This window comes from Perca flavescens, unplaced genomic scaffold (assembly GCF_004354835.1).
Source record: "Perca flavescens isolate YP-PL-M2 unplaced genomic scaffold, PFLA_1.0 EPR50_1.1_unplaced_scaf_8, whole genome shotgun sequence".
In the NCBI taxonomy this organism is placed as follows: Eukaryota; Metazoa; Chordata; class Actinopteri; order Perciformes; family Percidae; genus Perca; species Perca flavescens.
Window position 1 is genome coordinate 275,026 of NW_021166735.1, and position 14,604 is coordinate 289,629.

At 36.7% G+C, this 14,604-nt stretch overlaps 1 protein-coding gene across 1 annotated transcript in view; it reads left to right on the forward strand.

Moving 5' to 3' along the window:
* The first annotated feature begins 391 nt into the window (after positions 1–391).
* sgta (small glutamine rich tetratricopeptide repeat co-chaperone alpha) overlaps positions 392–14,604 on the forward strand; it is a 20,064-nt gene continuing 5,851 nt past the window's right edge. The window contains exons 1-7 of the mRNA XM_028572789.1: positions 392–553; positions 1,994–2,110; positions 2,614–2,717; positions 2,995–3,097; positions 3,621–3,720; positions 8,312–8,416; positions 12,521–12,656. Coding sequence (XP_028428590.1) covers positions 2,011–2,110; positions 2,614–2,717; positions 2,995–3,097; positions 3,621–3,720; positions 8,312–8,416; positions 12,521–12,656 — 648 coding nt within the window. The 5' untranslated portion in view covers positions 392–553; positions 1,994–2,010. The remainder of the gene's footprint in view (positions 554–1,993; positions 2,111–2,613; positions 2,718–2,994; positions 3,098–3,620; positions 3,721–8,311; positions 8,417–12,520; positions 12,657–14,604) is intronic.

Sequence of the window (14,604 nt, forward strand, 5' to 3'; positions counted from 1 at the left end):
AAAATATTCTGAAAGAAAGTTGAAAACATCTGAAAAAAGTTGAAATCTTCTGAAAAATAATTAAAATGTTCTGAGAAAAAAGGGAAAATATTTTGAGAAAAAAAGTTGAAATATTCTGAAAAATAATTAAACTTTTCTGTGAACAAAGTTTTGAAAATTGAAAAAATATTTAAATAAGTAAAATAAACTACAGTTGAAATGTGTAAACAGTAAGACAATAGTAATTTTGAGAAATCGACCGGGTGTTTTGGAGTATAATTTAGTTGAAACTGCAGCAGTGTAACAACAACGTATTCTAGTTTTTCACGTTATAATGCTTTTATTCTGAAGGCGAGTTTGACAAACGTTCTGTATTGTAGTTTTTGCTGATAACTTGACGCCGGACACGACACGAACTACACCACGCCGGCGCCTACGCATGACGACGTAACTAACGCGACAACCTAATAAGCTAATAAGCTAGCTGAATGACGGCCACGAACTCGAAGGAACGGAGCTAACGTCAATTTATCCGTTACCGGGCTAATCCACACCTGAAACACAGAGACAGCTGGTAGGAAAAACACATTACTGTGTCCTCGTGTTAGATTAGGCAGCATGACATGTTTCTTATATTTACACGGCAGCACCAGAATGTAATCAGCTAGCTGGCTAACCGTTAGCATTGTGCCATTAGCGAGTCCCCCTCACCCCAAGGATAGTAAAGGCTTGTCCCGCCCTACTCTGCCTCTGATTGGCTTACCCTGACATTCTTGCTAAACATAACCAATCCAACCAGAGCAGGCAACGAGTACTATCCAATCAGAGTGAGAGTAGGGCGGTTGCATGCCTTCGCCGTCCTAGGAAAACATATTTGGCGTGCCGTTAGCGGTTTGGAGAACACGTCACGCAAAACCCCCTTTTAAACTCTGTTAATACAACATAGCTTTGCTTCTGAGTAAAACCACACGCATGTTAGAACAACATTTAAAACATGTAATTAACTGTTGAGAACCACTCTACAATTCGGCATATGTAACAAATACTTGGTTACACTTATCTTTATACAATTACAGCTTTTAGTACCGGGAGAGCCCATTGTTTTTCACATTCCCTCTCGGGATACAGAGTATAATGGGCAGTAACGTTAGTTAAGTAGCGTAAATAAGACTTTTAAGTGACACTCTACTGAGACGATTTGCTGCCGAATTTACCTAAAACATATTGGCTTCTATTATTTCTACTTTATTTCATTCCTACACGTACTTTCCATCGCCGATATACAAAACACGTTTAAACTGCCAGATTTTCGATAGTGGATTCGCATAAGCTAGCTAGCAGGCTAAGCTAAAATGAACTAACTTGGTTCCAGTTCAGATTGACCTCGCGTCCCTTATCTTTCCCCACGGCTAACAGTCTGCTTACTATCAGCTTGCATTTATCACGATTCATTTGATAAGATGGCTAATGTTAGCCGGCTGGTGTTGGCGTTACTAAGACGGTCATGCTTAGCTTATACTTAGCCAGAGCTTCTAGATTCTTCTACAAGCTAATGCTAAAGGGGGCTGGCTAAACTGAGAGTAATAACCGTAGCTATATGTTTAAGGTTGTGCTCATTTTAACTCATTTTTATATACTGCTGGGTAGTTTAATATTCAGCCATTAACTTACTTGTTGAAATATTACGACTTTCTTTCCTGTAAATGTTACTTTTTTCTTTAAAAATATGACTTTTTTTGGTTGAAATATCACGACTTTTTTGGTTGAAATATTAAGATTTTTTCTGGAAATACAACTTTATTTTCTTGAAATATCACGACTTTCTTTTTTTGAATATATATTATGACGTGGTTTCATAATATAGACCTGTAGTGGAGAAGAAAAGCACAATATTTACCTCCTGAGACTTAAAAGTTTAAAGTAGCAGAAGGTGGGAGAATGTCTGACATGTACTGTCTGTGTACCTTGCCTAGCTGAGCTGACTTTCTCCTCCTTGTTGTTGTATTATTTCCAGGGTCTCTCTCCGTCACCATGACAGACAACAAGCGTCTCGCCTTCTCCATCCTCCAGTTCCTCCATGACCAGCTGCAGGCCGGGAGCCTGACCCCCGGAGCCCAAGAGAGTCTAGAAGGTCTGTCTGACTGTCTCTATCTGTCTCTCTGTCTGTCTACGATTGGATTTTATTGTGATTTTCTCATAGTTATCTTTTTGCGCCTGTCTATTAGAGCTGCTCGATTATGGAAAAGATCCTAATCAGGATTATTTTGGGTCAGTGTTGAAATCAGGATTATTTAACACAATTTAAAATGAGACTTTTGGAAACATGTTGCATTTATTGAACTTAAACAGCGCTACTTGTTACTGTTATTATTTTGACCCGGTAAAAGACTTGTGATGATTGGTGTGTTATCAAATTTATAATCCACTAAAGTCTGTCTGTCTGTCTGTCTGTCAGTCTGTCTTTTTGTCTGTCTATCTATCCTAAAGCTAGCTTGTTGTTTGGTCTGTCTGTCTATCTGTCTATCTGTCTGTCTATCCATCCATCTATCCTAAAGCTAGCTTGTTGTTTGGTCTGTCTGTCTGTCTGTCTATCCATCCATCCATCCTAAAGCTAGCTTGTTTTTTCTGCTACAGTTGCTGTCCAGTGTCTGGAGACGGCGTTTGAGATTTCGACTGATGACCAGACGCTCGCCGTGCCGATGACCTTACCGGAGATCTTCGCCACGGCAACGGCCAAGGTACGAACGAGCCCCTGGGATTTTGTCACAAGATGGATGGATGGATGGATAGATAGAAGGGTTGAAAATCAGCAACTTTCCCTCTTTAGCGGTTAGCTTAGCACGGCGCCATAGCAGCCATAAACGTCACTGGCTCTGTTCTATATGAGGACTGCGGGAGGTTGGTTACTTACTGTGTGTGTGTGTGTGTGTGTGTGTGTGTGTGTGTGTGTGTGTCTGTGTGTGTGTGTGTGTGTGTGTCTCTCTGTGTGTGTGTGTGTGTGTGTATGTGTTACAGCTTCCGTCTGAGTCTCAGGTCAACAACAACGCTGCTCCCCGACAGCCCCAGAACTCTCTCAGCAAGGAACAGCGAGAAGAGGCCGAGGCGCTCAAAACAGACGGTGAGACCATGCTGATCTCTGATCTCAGACCTCTGATCTCAGACCTCTGATCTCAGACCTATAATCTCTGATCTCAGACCTCTGATCTCAGACCTCTGATCTCAGACCTATAATCTCTGATCTCAGACCTCTGATCTCAGACCTCTAATCTCTAATCTCAGACCTCTAATCTCAGACCTCTAATCTCAGACCTCTAATCTCTGATCTCAGACCTCTAATCTCAGACCTCTGATCTGTAATCTCACATCTCACATCTCTAATCTCAGACCTCTGATCTCAGACCTATAATCTCTGATCTCAGACCTCTGATCTCAGACCTCTGATCTCAGACCTCTGATCTCAGACCTCTGATCTCACACCTCTGATCTCAGACTTCTAATCTCAGACCTCTAATCTCTGATCTCGGACCTCTGATCTCGGACCTCTAATCTCAGACCTCTGATCGGTATCTTTAACGAGGCTGCTGCTGAGTTGGGTTTTACTGTCGTTAACGAGACGGTGCGCTGCGTGTTTCCACCTGCAGGTAACGACCAGATGAAGGTGGAGAACTTCTCGGCTGCCGTTGAGTTTTACTCCAAGGCCATCGCCATCAACCATCAGAACGCCGTCTACTACTGCAACAGGTCAGCAGCCACACATTAACGTTCACCGTCAGAAAACATTATAATAATCTGTAGTTGCAGCCTAGGGCTGGGCAATATATCAATATTATATCGATATCGTGATATGAGACTAGATACCGTCTTAGATTTTGGATATTGCGATATCGTGATATGAGACTAGATACCGTCTTAGATTTTGGATATTGCGATATCGTGATGTAAGACTAGATATCGTCTTAGATTTTGGATATTGCGATATCGTGATATGAGACTAGATACTGTCTTTGATTTTGGATATCGTGATATGAGACTAGATATCGTCTTAGATTTTGGATATTGTAATATCGTGATAGACTAGATATGTCTTAGATTTTGGATATTGTTGTAATATGATATGAGACTAAATACCGTCTTAGATTTTGGATATTGCGATATCGTGATAGGAGACTAGATTACGTCTTAGATTTTGGATATCGTGATATGAGACTAGATATCGTCTTAGATTTTGGATATTGTAATATCGTGATATGAGACTAGATATCGTTTTAGATTTTGGATATTGTAATATTGTGATAGACTAGATATGTCTTAGATTTTGGATATTGTTGTAATATGATATGAGACTAAATACCGTCTTAGATTTTGGATATTGCGATATCGTGATAGGAGACTAGATACTGGCTTAGATTTTGGATATTGTGATATCGTGATATGAGACTAGATACGTCTTAGATTTTGGATATTGTTGTAATATGAAATGAGAATAGATATCGTCTTAGATTTTGGATATTGTGATATCGTGATATGAGACTAGATACGTCGTAGATTTTGGATATTGTTGTAATATGAAATGAGAATAGATATCGTCTTAGATTTTGGATATCGTAATATCGTGATATGAGAGTAGATACCGGCTTAGATTTTGGATATTGTAATATCGTCATATGAGACTAGATACCGGCTTAGATTTTGGATATCGTAATATCGTGATATGAGACTAGATACGTCTTAGATTTTGGATATTGTAATATCGTGATATGAGACTAGATACGTCTTAGATTTTGAATATAGTAATATCTTGAAATGAGACTAGATACCGGCTTAGATTTTGGATATCGTAATATCGTGATGAGACTAGATATCGTCTTAGATTTTGGATATCGTAATATCGTGATATGAGACTAGATACCGGCTTAGATTTTGGATATCGTAATATCGTGATATGAGACTAGATACCGTCTTAGATTTTGAATATAGTAATATCGTGATATGAGACTAGATACGTCTTAGATTTTGGATATTGTAATATCGTGATATGAGACTAGATACGTCTTAGATTTTGGATATTGTAATATCGTGATATGAGACTAGATACCGTCTTAGCTTTTGAATATAGTAATATCCTGAAATGAGACTAGATACCGGCTTAGATTTTGGATATCGTAATATCGTGATATGAGACTAGATACCGGCTTAGATTTTGGATATTGTAATATCGTGATATGAGACTAGATACCGTCTTAGATTTTGGATATTGTAATATCGTGATATGAGACTAGATACCGGCTTGGATTTTGGATATCGTAATATCGTGATATGAGACTAGATACCGGCTTAGATTTTGGATATTGTAATATCGTGATATGAGACTAGATACCGGCTTAGATTTTGGATATCGTAATATCGTGATATGAGACTAGATACCGTCTTAGATTTTGGATATTGTAATATCGTGATATGAGACTAGATACCGTCTTAGATTTTGAATATAGTAATATCGTGAAATGAGACTAGATACCGGCTTAGATTTTGGATATTGTAATATCGTGATATGAGACTAGATATCGTCTTAGATTTTGGATATTGTAATATCGTGATATGAGACTAGATACCGGCTTAGATTTTGGATATTGTAATATCGTGATATGAGACTAGATACAGGCTTAGATTTTGAATATCGTGATATGAGACTAGATACCGGCTTAGATTTTGGATATTGTAATATCGTGATATGAGACTAGATATCGTCTTAGATTTTGGATATTGTAATATCGTGATATGAGACTAGATACCGGCTTAGATTTTGGATATCGTGATGAGACTAGATATCGTCTTAGATTTTGGATATTGTAATATCGTGATATGAGACTAGATACCGGCTTAGATTTTGGATATTGTAATATCGTGATATGAGACTAGATATCGTCTTAGATTTTGGATATCGTAATATCGTGATATGAGACTAGATACCGGCTTAGATTTTGGATATAGTAATATCGTTATATGAGACTAGATATCGTCTTAGATTTTGGATATTGTAATATCGTGATATGAGACTAGATACCGTCTTAGATTTTGAATATAGTAATATCGTGAAATGAGACTAGATACCGGCTTAGATTTTGGATATTGTAATATCGTGATATGAGACTAGATACCGGCTTGGATTTTGGATATCGTAATATCGTGATATGAGACTAGATACCGGCTTAGATTTTGGATATTGTAATATCGTGATATGAGACTAGATACCGGCTTAGATTTTGGATATCGTAATATCGTGATATGAGACTAGATACCGTCTTAGATTTTGGATATTGTAATATCGTGATATGAGACTAGATACCGTCTTAGATTTTGAATATAGTAATATCGTGAAATGGGTTAGGGTTAGGGTTAAATGAGACTAGATACCGGCTTAGATTTTGGATATTGTAATATCGTGATATGAGACTAGATATCGTCTTAGATTTTGGATATCGTAATATCGTGATATGAGACTAGATACCGGCTTAGATTTTGGATATTGTAATATCGTGATATGAGACTAGATACAGGCTTAGATTTTGAATATCGTGATATGAGACTAGATACCGGCTTAGATTTTGGATATTGTAATATCGTGATATGAGACTAGATATCGTCTTAGATTTTGGATATTGTAATATCGTGATATGAGACTAGATACCGGCTTAGATTTTGGATATCGTGATGAGACTAGATATCGTCTTAGATTTTGGATATTGTAATATCGTGATATGAGACTAGATACCGGCTTAGATTTTGGATATTGTAATATCGTGATATGAGACTAGATATCGTCTTAGATTTTGGATATCGTAATATCGTGATATGAGACTAGATACCGGCTTAGATTTTGGATATCGTAATATCGTGATGAGACTAGATACAGTCTTAGATTTTGGATATCGTAATATCGTGATATGAGACTAGATACCGGCTTAGATTTTGGATATTGTAATATCGTGATATGAGACTAGATACGTCTTAGATTTTGGATATTGTAATATCGTGATATGAGACTAGATACCGGCTTACATTTTGGATATCGTAATATCGCGATATGAGACTAGATACCGGCTTAGATTTTGGATATTGTAATATCGTGATATGAGACTAGATATCGGCTTAGATTTTGGATATTGTAATATCGTGATATGAGATTAGATACCGGCTTAGATTTTGGATATTGTAATATCGTAATATGAGACTAGATATCGGCTTAGATTTTGGATATCGTAATATCGTGATATGAGACTAGATACTGGCTTAGATTTTGGATATCGTAATGTCGTGATATGAGACTAGATATCGGCTTAGATTTTGGATATCGTAATATCGTGATATGAGACTAGATACCGGCTTAGATTTTGGATTTCGTAATATATATGAGACTAGATACCGGCTTAGATTTTGGATATTGTAATATCGTGATATGAGACTAGATATCTGCTTAGATTTTGGATATTGTAATATCGTGATATGAGACTAGATACAGGCTTAGATTTTGGATATTGTAATATCGTGATATGAGACTAGATATCTGCTTAGATTTTGGATATTGTAATATCGTGATATGAGACTAGATACAGGCTTAGATTTTGGATATTGTAATATCGTGATATGAGACTAGATATCTGCTTAGATTTTGGATATTTTAATATCGTGATATGAGACTAGATACTAGTTATTCACCTTTACCCACTTAGTCATTATATCCACATTACTGGTGATTATTTATCCAAAATCTCATTGTGTAAATATTTTGTCGAAGCATCAATAGTCAACACTACAATATCGTTGCGGTATCGATATCGAGGTATTTGGTCAAAAATATCGTGATTTTTGATTTTCTCTATATCGCCCAGCCCTGGTTGCAGCTCTAAATAAAGGTCTTGTTTTGTCAGTGTACTGTCACAGAGGAGAAAAGAAACCTGAAAATATTCACATTTAATAAGCTGACATCACATGTTACTACACTGTTTTTATATAGAAAATGACTGTGTGTGTGTGTGTGTGTGTGTGTCTGACTGTGTGTCTGACTGTGTGTGTGTCTGACTCTGTCTGTCTGTCTGTCTGTCTGTCTGTCTTTGTGTGTGTGTGTGTGTGTGTGTCTGACTGACTGTGTGTGTGTGTGTGTGTGTCTGACTGACTGTGTGTGTGTGTGTGTGTGTGTGTGTGTGTGTGTTTTGTGTGAGACACTGACTGTGTGTGTGTGTGTCTGACTGTGTGTGTGTGTGTGTGTGTGTGTGTGTGTGTGTGTGTGTGTGTGTGTGTGTGTGTGTGTGTGTGTGTGTGTGTGTGTGTGTAGGGCTGCAGCTTACAGTAAACTGGGGAACTATGCCGGAGCGGTCCAGGACTGTGAACAGGCCATCTGCATCGACCCAAACTACAGCAAAGCCTACGGGAGGATGGGGTGAGTAAACCAAACGCACACAAGCTCAGCAGCAGCTGGCTGCCGATGTCATTCTGTCCTGAAGTCGCTGTCGGAGTTTAGATTCTCAAAATACTCACCCAGTGTCCTCGTTTCCAAAGGTCTCCGTTTGTGTCCGTCCAGACTACAAAGCAACCTCGGAGTTTCCAAACCAAAACGGGGGTCAGCAGAGTTTGCAAATGTCAGTTTTAGGGGCTCGAAAACACCTTTAACCCTTTATTAGGCGCCGGGTTTTAATTTTAAAAATACTAGATTTTGACACCTAAATTTAGGGCTGATCATAAAAGGTGATGATATACAACACAAAGCTACAAATTTCTCTGTTAAAGTCTGATTTTGAGATTAATCAGAAGACACGTCTTATTTTTATACATTCCTTTAAAGACAGATGTTAGGACCTGGACTCTTCTTCTTTTTTTCTGCATTTACTGCAGTCAGAGGCATTCATTTAAATCCAGTGACATATGAGACTTCAGTCGCTCTGTTTTGAGCAAACATCACTATGAAGTATAGTGGTCGTAAATCATCCCATGTCGAATCATGACGAGAGATGACGAGTTTTGTTTTGAAACAAAATTTTGAACTGAGCCGTGTTGGTTTTTGAAAAAGCGGAGTTTTCAGGATGAATCGGTGGTTTTGGGCTTAGTCAATTTAGATCTCTTTAGTCCATTAGTCATGTTTTATGTATTTTTTTTCATGCTGAATGACTTATTTCCAAGAAACGTACGAGCACATCTCTGGTAAACACAAGAATTAAGGGTTGACATTTGACCTAATAGATATCACCGTGAAAACTACTTTGATTACTTTAATTAAGGCAGTTATTTGTTGTATTACACGTTCTCTGACATGTGTTTAAATATGCAAAGGAGGCATCATCTTATTCAATATATGCATCCTTTTGCATGACTCTTTGCGGAGAAATTCAGATTTGAGATCTGTCGATTAAATCAACTAATCGATTAGTCGCTACAACTGAATGAGTGTTAGTCGACTAAGAATTTCTTCAATCAAACACAGCCCTACCTAAATTTCAGAAGGCTCTGGCTTGAAAGTGGTTTGAGATAGAGACAAAGTGTAAATGAAACAAATATTCACAATGACCTAACGTTTATCTAGGGAGTACATTTTTCCATCTAATTTGTAGGGCTGTCCTCGACTACAAGAAATTCTTAGTCGACTAACACTTATAGGATTTTGTAGATTAATCGATTAGTTGATTTAATTGACAGAGCTGTGAGCTTTGAGAGGTGGTTAAGACTAGAAAAGCACAATATAAATGTAGTTAATTAACCATCTGTAAAACTGAGTTTCTCCACAATTAATCCTGCAAAAGCACCACTTTAAATCTTGTGTTTACCATAAATGTGCTCAGAAGTTTCTTGGAAATAAGTAATTAAGCATGAATAAGCATAAAAAATGACTAATCGACTAAAGAAATCTTAGTCGACTAAAACCAAAACGACTAAGAGGTGGCTGCCCTACTAATTTGCATATTATGACGTCATATGGCGATGGCCATATTGGATTATGTAAATTCCATGAAATACCTGATATTTTGAAAGAGAGTTGTATTATTTCATGAGATTTACCCCCCTCCATCCATTTATGTTGTCCACATATCACATGAACAGGGAAAAAGTGAATTGTAAGCAAACAGTCGCAAACTAGAACAATTACTACAAAACTCATGTAAACAGTAGGCGTTTTTTAGTTTTTTTGGGGGGACGGGGGAGGGGCTCACGGCAGCCCCTGCACAGTAATTGTAGACTGATACGTGCTTTCACGAGTCTCGAAACACCTCAAAAGTCTCCAATAACACCAGAAAAGGAACGCTAGTCGCTTTTGACCAAAAAAGTCAAAGTTTGGATGGGATTTCCTCAAACATTTTGCATTGAAGCATGATGACGTATTTCTGAGCTAAGGTCTAAGTACGGGATGATTGCCAACTAGTGGAGGGGAGTATGAATGACATACAGTACAGGCCAAAAGTTTGGACACACCTTCTCATTCAATGTGTTTCTTTATTTTCATGACTATTTACATCGTAGATTCTCACTGAAGGCATCAAAACTATGAATGAACACATATGGAATTATGTACTTAACAAAAAAGTGTGAAATAACTGAAAACATGTCTTATATTTTAGATTCCTCAAAGTAGCCACCCTTTGCTTTTTTTGATAACTCTGCAAACCCTTGGTGTTCTCTCAATGAGCTTCATGAGGTAGTCACCTGAAATGGTTTTACCTTCACAGGTGTGCCTTGTCAGGGTTCATTAGTGGAATTATTTCCCTTATTAATAAAAAAAGCAAAGGATGGCTGCTTTGAAGAATCTAAAATATAAGACATGTTTTCAGTTATTTCACACTTTTTTGTTAAGTACATAATTCCATATGTGTTCATTCATAGTTTTGATGCCTTCAGTGAGAATCTACAATGTAAATAGTCATGAAAATAAAAAGGAAACACATTGAATGAGAAGGTGGGTCCAGACTTTTGGCCTGTACTGTATAACACTCTATTCAGAGAAAACAGCTGTTTGATTCAGTACCGCATCCTCTCGCAATATTGCGACTTTGGTGCTTAAAGGGTTAAAGGACAATTTGGGCGTAAAATGAACCTAGGGTTCAATAACCGACCGTGCTCTGGGACATGTTTTACTAATCTAATGCGTCTCTAGCTTTAAAGGAACACGCCGACTTATTGGGAATTTATCTTATTCACTGTAACCCCCAGAGTTAGACTAGTCCATACATACCCTTCTCATCTCTTATTGGGACTTTATCTTATTCACTGTAACCCCCAGAGTTAGACTAGTCCATACATACCCTTCTCATCTCTTATTGGGACTTTATCTTATTCACTGTAACCCCCAGAGTTAGACTAGTCCATACATACCCTTCTCATCTCTTATTGGGACTTTATCTTATTCACTGTAACCCCCAGAGTTAAACTAGTCCATACATACCCTTCTCATCTCTTATTGGGACTTTATCTTATTCACTGTAACCCCCAGAGTTAGACTAGTCCATACATAACCTTCTCATCTCTGTGTGTGCTGTAAGGCTGTCTGTAGGTTCCAGCAGCATCAGGCCAGCACAGATCCTGCAGGTGAATGGTTCCAGTAATCCTACTGCTCCCAATAAGTGACAAACTAACACCAACATGTTCCTATTTACATGTTGTGATTTGTAGAGTCACAGCGTGTACAAAAAACAACGTAAGCTGACACACAGCCGTCTTCTAACTGTAAACAAACCAGGAACTATATTCTCAGGTGGAAGAATATAGTACTTGGGCGGAGTGATATGCTCACAGCAAGCCTGTCTGAGAATATAGTTCCCGGTTTGTTTACCGTTAGAAGATGGCTGTGTCTCATGTTACGTTGTTATTTGTACACGCTGTGACTCTACAAATCACAACATGTAAATAGGAACATGTTGGAGTTATTTTGTCACTTTTGTCACAATTTGGAGCAGTAGGCTAGTTGGAACCAGTTACCTGCAGGATCTGTGCTAGGCTAAGCTAATGCTGGAGCCGTCAGACAGTGTTACAGCACGCACAGAGATGAGAAGGGTATGTATGGACTAGTCTAACTCTGGGGGTTACTGTGAATAAGCTAAATTCCCAATAAGTCGGCGTGTTCCTTTAAACAAGCTGCTGCAAACCGGTGGTTTTTCGGGGCAGATGGTAGATCGCTATTTTCTACACCACTAACTAGGCTCAAAACATCACCACACTTCCACGGTAGCATAATGAGGGTCCCTACATGTAAACGGAAAATATTGAGACCTTTTGTAAGTGTAGAGACAGTTTATTAAAAAGATAGATTATAAAGACAGTAGCGTTCGTGTTTACATTCGGCTGTTGGAGAGAGAGCAGTCGAATCACGAACGCTGTACAACCAGTAACGGGAACACCTGTGTGTGTGTGTGTGTGTGTCTGTCTGTCTGTCTGTCTGTCTGTCTGTCTGTCTGTCTGTCTGTCTGTCTGTCTGTCTGTCTGTCTGTCTGTCTGTCTGTCTATCTGCCTGCCTGCCTGTCTGTCTGTCTGTCTGTCTGTCTGCCTGTCTGTCTGTCTCCAGTCTGGCTCTGGCCAGCCTCAACAAACACACAGAAGCAGCCAGCTACTATAAGAAAGCTCTGGAGCTGGACCCGGATAACGACACGTACAAATCCAACCTGAAGGTCGCTGAGGAGAAGATGGAGACGACCAGCCCAGTAAGAACTGACAGCTGACATCTCTCTTATCTCATATTCTACTCTTTAATCTCATATTCCACTCTTTAATCTCATATTCCTCTCTTTAATCTCATATTACACTCTTTAATCTCATTTTCTACTCTTTAATAATCATTTATTTTAATATCATATTCTACTCTTTAATCTCATATTCTACTCTTTAATCTCATTCTACTACCAGTAAGAACTGACATCTTACATGTATCTTTAATCTCATATTCTACTCTTTATTCTCATATTCTACTCTTTAATATCATATTCTACTCTTTAATATCATATTCTACTCTTTAATCTCATTTTCTACTCTTTAATCTCATATTCTACTCATAGTCTACTCTTTAATCTCATATTCTACTCTTTAATCTCATATTCTACTCTTTAATCTCATATTCCACTCTTTAATCTTATATTCTACTCTTTAATCTCATATTCTACTCTTTAATCTCATATTCTACTCTTTAATCTCATATTCTACTCTTTAATATCATATTCTACTCTTTAATCTCATATTCTACTCTTTAATATCATATTCTACTCTTTATTCTTATATTCTATTCTTTAATATCATATTCTACTCTTTAATCTCATATTCTACTCTTTATTCTCATATTCTACTCTTTAATATCATATTCTACTCTTTAATATCATATTCTACTCTTTAATATCATATTCTACTCTTTATTCTCATATTCTACTCTTTAATATCATATTCTATTCTTTAATCTCATATTCTACTCTTTATTCTTATATTCTACTCTTTATTCTCACATTCTACTCTTTATTCTCATATTCTACTCTTTATTATCATGTTCTACTACCAGTAAGAACAGACAGCTGACATTTCTCTTTATTCTCATATTCTTCTCTTTAGTCTCATATTCTACTCTTTATTCTCATATTCTACTCTTTAATCTCATATTCTGTACTCTTTATTCTCATATATTCTACTCTTTATTCTCATATTCTACTCTTTTTTCTCCATCTCTTTATTGTCTCTTTATTCTCATATTCTTTACTCATATTTTATTCTCATATTTTAATCTCATATTTTCTTTTTCTATATTCTTCTCTTTAATTTATTGTACTCTTTATTCTCATATTCTACTCTTTATTCTCATATTCTTCTCTTTAATCTAATATTGTACTCTTTATTCTCATATTCTACTCTTTATTCTCATATTCTACTCTTTAATCTCATATTGTACTCTTTTTCTCATATTCTACTCTTTAATCTCATATTGTACTCTTTAATCTCATATTCCACTCTTTAATCTCATATTCCACTCTTTAATCTCATATTACACTCTTTAATCTCATTTTCTACTCTTTAATCTCATATTCTACTCATATTCTACTCTTTAATCTCATATTCTACTCTTTAATCTCATTCTACTACCAGTAAGAACTGACATCTTACATGTATCTTTAATCTCATATTCTACTCTTTATTCTCATATTCTACTCTTTAATATCATATTCTACTCTTTAATATCATATTCTACTCTTTAATCTCATATTCTACTCTTTAATCTCATATTCTACTCTTTATTCTCATATTCTACTCTTTAATCTCATATTTCTTACTCTTTACTCTTTAATCTCATATTGTACTCTTTTTCTCATATTCTTCTCTTTAATCTCATATTCTACTCTTTATTCTCATATTCTACTCTTTATTCTCATATTCTACTCTTTAATCTCATATTCTACTCTTTAATCTCATATTCTACTCTTTTTCTCATATTCTTCTCTTTAATCTCATATTGTACTCTTTATTCTCATATTCTACTCTTTATTCTCATATTCTTCTCTTTAATCTCATATTGTACTCTTTATTCTCATATTCTACTCTTTATTCTCATATTCTTCTCTTTAATCTCATATTGTACTCTTTATTCTCATATTCTACTCTTTAATCTCATATTCT